Below are 11015 nucleotides of genomic sequence, written 5' to 3'. Positions count from 1 at the left end.
TGTTCTCCTTTATCAGTTTGTTATTTCTCTATCAACACCTTTATAATTTGTAATTGTATATTAATTTGTGTTCTTTTGTTTGATTTCTTTCTCCTATCGGACAGAACTCAGTGAGGTTGGGGTAAATGTGTTTTCCTCACTGTTCTATACTTTGCATCTATGACAGTGCCTGGCATTTAAGTGAGTCCATAAAAGAATGAACATGTTTCAAAAGTGTACCTGGAATGGTGTAAGGCATATACCTTAGCGCTGATAAATATGTTGTACAATTGGCATGTGCACACAAACTCTGACCACCCAGAGCTACCAGGTACAAAATGCAAAAAAGAGTATTGTAATGAAAGGGTGAGAATGACACGAGAAATTTGGTCTCTAGGGTGGGCAGGGAATGCCACTGAAGACAGCTTTGGTTAAAACAAGAGGTATTGGGCTTCAAACTAGTTTTGTTTCCCCACCTGTAAAATTATAAAGTGGATTAGATGGTATGGCGAGTTCTCAGGCTCAAAACTTTTGGAATTCTATTTCCCAGTTTTGTTTAGAACCAGGACTACAGGGCAATTATTGACCCACATCTTTCTTAGGTGTATAAGGAACACTTACAATATCTGTGAGGTGAAAATGAAGACCCTGTTGGTGCAGAGAATGGGAGAGGGTAGGTGACAGCCATATGGCCCACCCATAGAGTGTATGATCCTACCACGCCTACTGGTGGAGCATCTGTCAAATGCTCAGTCCCCAATGTGGTCAGTTACTGAACACGAATTACTCTAGAAAGTAAGGAACAGGCCAAAAATAAAAATATTTATTAAATAATTAATAAAATACTCCTGGAGATACATCCTCTTGTCTACTGTGCATAAATATTTCTCACTTCTTTTCGAAGTAATTCAAAAGCAAGCGAAGCATTCCAGACAAATGCTGCATAACACATGAAGATGCCTGTAAGGCTCATCTTCTTCAGCCACAGCACATGCAGGAATAATTAATCATTTTGACTCATAATAAATTAGGTGAATAATTATTAGATTCATTCAAAATGCCAATGGCTGTCTTTTCTCTATCTTGCCTAACACTATAACCAGCTGTTACTCTTCGATGTCTGTGTCACCATCCTGGCATTGGGGTCAAACTCAAACTGGGATGATCCACTGAAGAAATAGAAAAATCCTGTAAACATAGATAAGTAAAATGATGAGACATCTCCAAATAGATCATTTTGTACCACGTATAACTTAAAATAAGAACAAGCTAATGATGGATGACATTTATTAAGTGGTTACTCTGTACCAGGAGCTGAGCTAAGTGCTCTTTACACTTTGTGTCATCAATGGTTACCAAAAAAGTGTGAGGTGTTATTAACAAGGACAAAACTGAAAATTAGTAGGGTTTTTGATTCTCCCATGGTAACCTCTCTAATGGAGGGACTGTATCTGATCTGTCCGACTTCAAAGCCAGTGCTCTAAAACATTAGATTATATTGCTTCTAAATAGATAGAGTTCTGTGATATTTTAAAACCTTGTTTATTTTCCTTTCTTCCCAACCTCTCCTCCCCCACTAGGTCCTAAATCACAATATGGGAGGCACTCAGACCCAAGAGAATCAGACCAATGCTAAAACACACCAGAGGCCCGTTTACCGCTTTGCACACACTATGGTTAAGTCATTTTAGCAACAAGACTGGCAGCTTCATGAGCACTGCAAATGTCAAGCCCTGGAAGCCGTCTCCAAGCTTCCTTCAGAGTAAGCAAGAACACGTTTTGCTTTCCCATCTACCCATTACCAGCAATCAGATTTTGTCTATTTTGAGGCTATGGGAGGATACCATTTATTTATAAATGACTAATATAGACAATTTCAGACTGCAACGGAAGCCCAGACAAGGCCCACTGGGATGGGATGGGAGAGAAGGGACAACAGGATGGGATAGAGGAGAATGACACCCTGCCTCACAATGGTTGTATTTTTGTGCCAACACAGTGACCTGAAAAATAATGGCTTCACTGTGAGGAAATATCCTTAGATTTTATGTGCAGGTGTGAAACAGAGACTTGAAAGTTATTTAAGAAAAACAATACGTAAACCCAATTTGCATAAATTGGAGAGTTAAAATTTTCAGGAGTTAGGAGTAAAAAGAATACGTGACTGAATGATTTAAAAACTTTTGATTCCCTACTTCATCTTGAAACCATAAAATGTCCAAAAGTGCCCCTACTGGCAATGAAATGAGGGTCTTCTTACCAAATGCCTGAAATGCAGCATCAACCTTTGGCTCAACTCCTGGAAAGTCATCAGCTATTAGTCTGGGGAAACCTTGTTCCATGGACTGGCTATTTTCATCAAATCTGCACCAGGTGAAAGAAATACAGCTCAACATTGTGTAGAGGTCCTATTACATGCAACAGTATGATGTGATTTCCCAGTGTGGAATCCTATATAAACTTTTCAAGTTGTGTAAAGAAAAGTTAAACATTTTTAGGAGTACAATAATACTTTCTTGGGCTTACGTTTAGCACATAAAACAATATTTTCCCCAGAAATAGGGACATCATGCCATTCTACAAAGGTTCCATACGTATATCAGAGGACTATTTTATAAGCCTGGATACATAGAACCCAAGTACCTTTGTGCCATAAATACATGAGCCTATATACTCATAAGATGCAGAGCGAATTAAATCATTTGGCTAAAAATAAACCTCTGGTTCTCTGTCATGCTGAGACCCTGAAGACCTTCTCTACAGCCTGTTTCTTACAGATCTGCACTTCCTAGGGCAGCCACATGGTGACTGGCCACGGGATGGGAAGTGAATGTGCCTTTGGACCGCGTTGACCTCTCCTGATGTCTTTTGTTGTCTGTCAGTGATCACCACTCTGAGAGCCCTTTTATATATGGAATGTTGAACAATTGTAAGCTGTCTTCCTCAGAGTCAGAAAGTTAGAAGTCAGAGGGTGGGAGTGGGGAAGATCCTTCTAGAAAGAAAATAATTGCCCTAATTAGGCTTCATACAAAGTCATTCCTATTGCATCTCACCTCCAGTATTTGTCCTCTACAAAGAAGTATGTTTTCTTCTTGTCCTTATCAGAAACAGCTGCATCAATTTTCCTTATGGCTGGAGGAAAACCCAGAGTGTGGATACTTCTTGGGTAACCTGCTTGTACCTCACTTCCTCTGACCGCCCAGAACTGATTTCCTATTGAAAAAATGAACCCAAGAAATTATGAGTGAACCCATTGGTTTTAGAAATGATTATAGTGCATTGTTATGGTAAAGAGGAAGTTTTGGTTTCACTTCCAACCACTAACCTAATGCCCGGTTCACAGCTGGTATTTAATAAAAATTCCCTGAATGAGTGAATGAATGAATGAACAAATAAATGAGTAGATAACTTTGACTCACTGCCCTGTCTGTGTCTAATATTTATTATCTATAAATTATAGTGACCAGTTCTAGTTATTTCTTATAACCGCTGGTAACTTCTTAATTTAAATTTCTAACCTGGACTTCTTTCTCTCAAGTTTCGTATCAATAGGTCAGCTGCTTATTGGACACTTGCTCGAGATATCTCACAGTCACCAAGTCCAATCTGTCCTTCTTCTGAATACTCTAGGAATCCACTCAAATTTGAGTGAATTAGGACAATGGAATCCTAGCCATTTCTCTGCCTTTACTTTGTCACACTACTCCCTCCCACCCCCAAACTGATCCCTTCCTCACACCACTGCCAGGTTAATCTAAAATGCCAATCTGTTGTGCATCTCTCTTGCTTCATCTGAACTAAATGACTTGCACCTGTCTGATCGGTTCCAGATATGCTCTTACTTTGGTAAAACCAGTTTCTTCTGCCTTAGAGACCTTTCCACTTTCTACATGCCCAGCCCATGTCTACACAGCAAACGAGAACTTCAAGACTCATCCTAATATTGCCTCCTCTCAGGGATCTTTGCTGAGCCCTGGGTATGAGTCAGGTGCTTTTGCTCTGCGCTCCCCTCAGTCCCAGCACTTGTCATATGATTTGCTGCTGACAGCTTCGTCTCTGCTGCCCCCTCAAGAATACGAGCCCCTTTCTGTTATGACCTCCACTAATGAGCATAGTGCCTGGCATACTGCAAGCGATAAATAAATGTTAGATGAATTAATGGATAGTAGCAATACTTCAGAGTTACATAACCCTTTATAATTTCTAATGTAATTTCACTTTAATTCCTTTAATCTTCTCAAAAATGAGATTGTCAGAAGTAAATATTTTTTTAAATCCCCATACAACTTGACATTTAAAAATATTCCAAAATAATCTATGAGTCTAGGGAAAAAAATAAAAACTGGAAAAAAAACCTTAAAAGTGAACAAAATGAAAATACTGAATATCAAAATTTGTGGGATGAAGGGGGAAAAGGGATATTTACAGGCATAAATTCTTATATTAGAAAAAAGGTTGTAAGTTAATAAGTATCAAACTTAAGAAGTTTAATATAATGGAGAAAACTCATGTCAATGAAATTTTTGCAATAGGATTTATTCCAAATTAAAAATGCCTATATAGTACTTACCTTTAAAAATGAAAACAGTATCCTTCCTATTAACTTCATATGCAGCATCCAAATATGATGGCAGAGAGGGCCAAAATGTAGAAATTAAATGAAATTCAGGTTCAAGGTTCCACTGAGTTCTGCGCCAAAGATATCTGTAATACATTAAAATTACTTGCAATTTGTCTTTCTCCTTTAGATAGATGAAAAAAGGAATGTATATTTATTTTCTTTTAATCAATGCTAATGCACCCATTTGTAGAAGTCTATATTGAACTGTCCTCCTGTATGTGATTCCAGGGTAATGAAATCTGTGGCAGGAATTGTGACCAGTCCAACACAATTATTCAGCTTGGATCCATTTTAAAAGTCTGTAAACAGTATGCATATTATGTGCCCACTAATATTTTTGAAATATATTATGTGTATTTATGCTTGTATGTGAATAGAACATCTTTGTCAAGAGACAAAGCAATTGGTAGCAGTGGTTGTATATATGGAGAAAACCCAGGTCTGAGGCGAGAGAGATATTTTTAACTCTGTATCTTATAGTACTGTTTGAATGTTGTACCATAAGCATAAATCACTTTTTCTAAAATTAATTTAAATGGTGGCATTTGTTAGCAAAGGTAAAGATATCACCCTGCTTCTAAAGATCCACTAGTACTTTTTGAAGAAGTTCCATGATTTATGATATTGAAAAGTAAACAAAACAGATAACACCCTCTGCCTTCATCAAGCTTACATTCTAGTGATTAAGAATCAGCTTTTATAAAAATGATCTGGACAATTCTAAGGAGAGGTTAAAAATGCAACAAGATCTAGATTTAAATGATTTCAAAATGTAGAGGAAATATTTCATTTAAAAATCACTGTCAAGTTTCAGTTTTTCTTTCTAAGCACTGTAGATCAAAAGAATAGACAGAAAAATGCAATTTTCTGGTCTGACCTGTCTTTAAAGAACAGGACTTCTCCTCTCAGAGTGCTGACTGCATCAAAGGACAAAGCAGGATCACACTTGGCTGGTGTCCCAGGTCTTGGAGGAACAGCTTCCGTGGGCACCTGGGTGTCAACAGAGGAGGTAGGGGGAGGTCCTGAAGGGAACAGATTCAGGGATACAAACATTAGGGAAATGTGATGCATCTGTTAATTTACATACTTTCCAAACATTCTCAAGGTCCTTTGAGCTAAATCACAAATGTTCTATGTAGCATTTTAAAGCTTTCCTGAAGGCCATCATTGCAAAGCTACGATGCCTAATTTTTCCAGTGTCACTCACCATAGAGGGACTGAATGCCATCCACATCATCTTGAGAAAGGCGGAAGTGGGCGAGGTCTGTAGACTTGTAGAGTGGGTACATCAGAGCTTCGGTGTTGGCCGAGTGAAAGAGACCCAGGGAGTGGCCAAGTTCATGAGCAGCAACGAGGAATAAATTGGTCCCTATTTGAAAAACTATGAATGTTTAGAATCTAATAGCTATTTGTTTCATACATACAGGCCATCCTTGGAATCAAAGTATCTTTTCCTTATTTGTGGATTGGTTCTTTGATTGGCATATTCCATGCTTCATAGGAATTCATGTGTTTTTCAAGGTCGACTTTAAGTCAATATACAAGACAGTTTTTCACCTTATCCCTCCCTAGTTCTGTCCTTGATCAGAAAAACTAGGTCACTTTTTCCTATATTGATAATGATAAGCATTGTTTCCAAAAGATTTTTCTTTGGAGGGAGTAAGACTAATATCATGTTAATAAATATAACTGTTCATTGTGTAAAAATAAAAAATTAGTCATTGTTCAAATTTAGTGACATGTACCAGTTCCAACCTCAGTTGGAATCAATCGTAGAATATTTTTGTTATTCTTCAAACTCTTAACCAACAAAACTCTGGTTATTTCCTCTGGAGACTTAGTCTGACTTTTTCTTCTTCCTCTGTATTATCATCAAATAATTTTCGATTGTCAAAAATCTTCCCAGTAATAAGTGCCACTGGATATGTACAATCTTCAGTTTAGAACAGAAACATGCCCAATAATAGTTTTCTGCAGCACAAGCACAACTGGATTTAGCTTTTCTTTATATTATAGAAAGAGTTTTATTGAATTTAGTAGTAGAAATTATTTAACCAAGGCTACAAGCAACTATGCAGAAAAGAATAGTTGTTCAAATAAAACTAGATCATTTCATGTGGTGCAAACTTCAGGTTTGTATTCTGTAAAGATGCTCTTTGCGTTTACATGAAAGACCCCAACCAATCTCAGAAATAGTGATTGTTTCAACAGCATGTTTTCAAACATCAGGAGCCATCAAAAAATAAATAAATAGCATGCAGTTAATTTTACTTATTGTATTTCAACTTAGGAAACTCTTTCAGAACCAGTTTAGAAAAACAAAAACAAAAACCTCTCCTAAGCTAGTGACAGTGACATGCTTATGTAAACAAATGACCTAGTAATTTTTTAAAAAAATTTCCTGGCATATTCTCCTGATCTTTTAAGAGAGAGGAGGGCAAATTAGAAGAGAGAAAGAATCCCAAGGGCTAATTTTAGGGTCGGAACTGATTCAATGGAATTCATTCTACCCTAATCACGTATAGTTGGAGTGATGATAAACATTATTAATTATGCTGATGCCAAAATTTCTACACAATCTTGAGTTGTGGAGACAAGATTGAATGGTACTTAGATAATTGTACTTGTTAGGGGGCAAAGAAAAATGCAGACATGTTATGATATTCATCAGTAATGATTGAAATGAAGATAGTTTTGTTTACTACTCAGATAATAAAAAATGTCCGTTATTAGTATATTCCATTTACTGCTTATTCTGGACAGCCAAATTAATCTTGGGTAGGGTTAGATATTATTCCTGGAATCATCCTGAGAGGTTTATGACCTACCTGATGCATCCTCTGTCCAGTTTTCATCATCATCAAAGTGAACATCTCCATAAATCCCAGGTCCAGGTGGGTAGGCATGAGCCAAACTCTCTCCTGGTCCATCGAAAGAGTAAAAGTCTCCATGTTCTGACAGGGAAAAAAAATTAATGGAAATATAAGTATTTGGAATTTCTTTGTACCCTTTTTCAACAAGAGAACACCAGATGCTGTGGTCTGAATGTTGGTGTCCCCCCCAAATTCATATGCTGAAACCTAATACCTCATGTAATAGTATTAAGAGGTGGGCCCTTTAGGAAGATATTAGGCCATAAGGGCTCTGCCTTCATGAATGGGATTAGTGACCTTGTAAAAGAGGCTTGGGGCAGCCTTCTGGCCCCTTCTGCCCTGTGAGGACACAGAAGGTGCCATCTATGAGGAGCAGGCTCTCACCAGACACCAAATCTGCTGATGCTTTTGAGCTTGGACTTCCCAGCCTCCAGAATTGTCAGCGATAAATTTCTGTTGTTTATAAACTACCCAGTTTAAAGTATTTTGTCATAGTAGCCTGAACAGACTAAAACACTAGATAACGGATGTTTCATTTATTACCTCCAACTGCGAAAGAGATCATTATGTCAGCCTCTCCTTCATCCATCCTGGAGAATGTGAGTGGAGTCACCTCCTCCCAGACTTTCAGAGCTCTCTCAATGGCAGAATCAACAGCATCTCTTGGCAAATCTGGTGTATAATTCACAATCCTGTATGAGAAAAATTGATGAAGATCATATTTACTCCTATGCTACAGCTTATAAAATTTCAATCCTATGTGAAAACTCTTTGGACCCATTACCTGTAAGTAAGGTGGGTTTTCTTCCACTTTGGCGTGCCAGGAAAGGTAGTGAAGTGACCAACGTCAGGAACGCCACACCTGGGCTTGCTAATCACCTCCAGGGTGTCGGAGTCCAGCTTCCCCGTCACCTCCAACCCAAGGAACTTCTGCATTTCTTGGATTTTTTTAACAACAGAACCACTGTCTTTTCTTGTAACAAACTTCTTCACATCTTTTGCAAGGTTATAGTAGTTTTCTAGGTATTTCTAATCAAATAATAAGTACAATTTTTAGGTCACTTTTATGATTTTTAGCCACTTACCCAAATTTTACATCTATCCTAATTTTTCTCTAGTTTCTTTTAAACAAAAGTAGGTATCACATTTAATTTGATTTTTCATTAAGATTCTTCATTTCATTATTTTATCTTCATACAAGTTTTAGATTTGTTTGCAATTTAATTTGCTAGTCAAGTAAGGAATTTGAAGTTGAAAATTCAGGTTTAGCATCCTTTTTTTAAAAAAAGGAATTCTCTTTTGACATAATTGGGTGACTACTTTGGGTGGCTGTCTCTAACTTTTCCATTTAACATTGTTAAGACCTGTGAAGACTGAAGTGGGATAAATTCTTTTGTCCAAACCTGACAAGTAATAATATATTAATAACCATTATACCTGATATTATTTGAAGATCAAACTTAGCATGTTCCCCCTCCCCAATTATTTCGAGTAAAGAAATTATACAGCCAGAGCAGTTTCATATATTTTTCATTTGTTCTGTTCATTTTGCCCCAAAGCTGATGCTACCATTTTTTTGTAACCTTGAGTAATTATATTCCCTTCCTGCACCTTCTGATGCTACAATTTTTTTGTAACCTTGAGTTATATTCCCTTCCTGCACCTTTCTTTCCTTCTCTGCTAAAATGAAGAGAATTTCTACCTCCAACACTTGAATATTCTCTGATGCAACATTATTCCAACCAAATGAGTTCTAATGGAATCAGCCTGCTTTGCGTTGGAAGCCCAAGTCGGCACACTTGTTCCCCCACTATGGCTGGCCAGTGCTGCAATAGTAATTACCCGGGCGAGATCCATGCTGATGTCCTCTTCCTTTGCTGCCCTCTTCAGGGTATAAGCCGAGCATACCGGCAGGCACAACAGCACAAGGATGGCAAGATGCTTCATTCTGACTGTCTTTAGCTCAGGGAAACACCTTCTCTGTCTACTGGCTTCTGGCTCTGCCCTCTAGGGCCTTTCCTTTTATAGGGAGACAGCACTTAGATCACCAACAGCATGATTCACGCATGTGTGTTTCCAATCCGAATGACCGCAGGAATGGTCACAAAAATCTAATGTAAAGAGGATACAGTTTACACCAATCATTTCCTTCAACCTCCTCCACTTGAAAGAATGACTAATTTTCAGGAAATGGTTCCTGTGTACAGAGGAAAAAGAATTGGCTACATAATTCACGTCTGTGTGTTTACCAAGAAAGTGCTGAAAAGCCTGGTAAAACGTCAAATGTTTACGTGTTTTAGAATCAGTGTAATTTTCTTTTAAAAAGAGAATGGCCTTTATCAAAAAAACCCAAAACAACACATGTTGGCATGGGTGTGGAGAGACAGGAACACTAATACACTGCTGGTGGGACTGCAAACTAGTGCAACCCCTGTGGAAAGCATTATGGAGGTATCTTAAACAGATTCAAGTAGACCTGCCATTTGACCCAGCAATCCCATTACTGGGCATATACCCAAAGGAAAAAAGGTCATTCTGTAACAAAGACACATGTACCCGAATGTTTATAGCAGCACAATTCACAATAGCAAAGATGTGGAAACAACCCAAATGCCCATCAATACATGATTGGATTAGTAAGCTGTGGTATATGTATACCATGGAATATTACTCAGCTATAAGGAATGATGAAGATACGACATCTCTATGGTTCTCCTGGAGAGAGTTGGAACCCATTATATTAAGTGAAGTATCCCAAGAATGGAAAAACAAGCATCACATGTACTCACCAGAAAATTGGTTTCCCTGATCATCACCTAAATACAAATCTGGGAACGACACCAATTGGATATCAGACTGAGGTGGGGGGTGGGGGAGGGGATGGGGGTATGCCTACACAATGAGTGCATTGCGCACCGTTTGGGGATTGGTAACGCTTGAAGGTGCTGACTCGGGAAGGGGGGGTGGGGAAGGGAGGGATATATACCTACATGATGGGTGCAACGCGCACTACCTGGGGAATAGACACGCCTGGAGCTCTGACTTGGGGGGAAAGGTGGTACAGGAGCAACGTATGTAACCTGCAATTCTGTATCCCCCATAATAAGATGAAATAAAAAAAAAAAAGACTATATTTTAAACTCAAATAGAAGCAGGTAAGGAATAAGTAGATTAATGGAAAGAAATTCCAAGTGTAATTGTGATCTAAATATGAGAATTGCTATCTAAGATGATATTAGAACAACTGCTTCATTTCTGGAGTCCTCGTGTACAACAGCTATTACTGATTTTCAGAGAGATTTACGGGCCCTGTAGTAGAGCATTGTGTGAAGGGGTGGACCAGGGAAAGGAAGGGGCTGCACAGGAAAGCAGCAGCAAAGGAGCGAACCTTTGGCATTCACTCATTCTCCATTTCAGAGTGGCTAATATGTTCACAGTAACTGCTCCATAAGAACTTGTTAAATTGAAATGAATTAAATTGCATGTTAGACTGAGGTGTTCCTCCTACCTTCCTCCTCTTCTTTGCTTCTAAAAAAATCTCT

At 38.2% G+C, this 11015-nt stretch overlaps 1 protein-coding gene across 1 annotated transcript; it reads right to left on the bottom strand.

The window, feature by feature from the left end:
- Positions 1 to 1072: 1072 nt before the first annotated feature.
- LOC138383884 (stromelysin-2-like) lies at positions 1073 to 9420 on the bottom strand. The gene is made up of 10 exons (XM_069469012.1): positions 9316 to 9420; positions 8258 to 8502; positions 8017 to 8165; positions 7429 to 7554; positions 5808 to 5969; positions 5478 to 5622; positions 4550 to 4683; positions 3033 to 3192; positions 2240 to 2343; positions 1073 to 1167 (listed from the first exon to the last, which is right to left on the bottom strand). The coding sequence occupies exons 1-10, from the start codon at positions 9418 to 9420 to the stop codon at positions 1073 to 1075; spliced, it is 1425 nt and encodes a 474-aa protein (XP_069325113.1).
- Between the last annotated feature and the right edge of the window lie 1595 nt (positions 9421 to 11015).

This window comes from Eulemur rufifrons, chromosome 6, assembly GCF_041146395.1.
Source record: "Eulemur rufifrons isolate Redbay chromosome 6, OSU_ERuf_1, whole genome shotgun sequence".
In the NCBI taxonomy this organism is placed as follows: Eukaryota; Metazoa; Chordata; class Mammalia; order Primates; family Lemuridae; genus Eulemur; species Eulemur rufifrons.
This window is presented reverse-complemented; position numbering and strand designations above follow the sequence as displayed.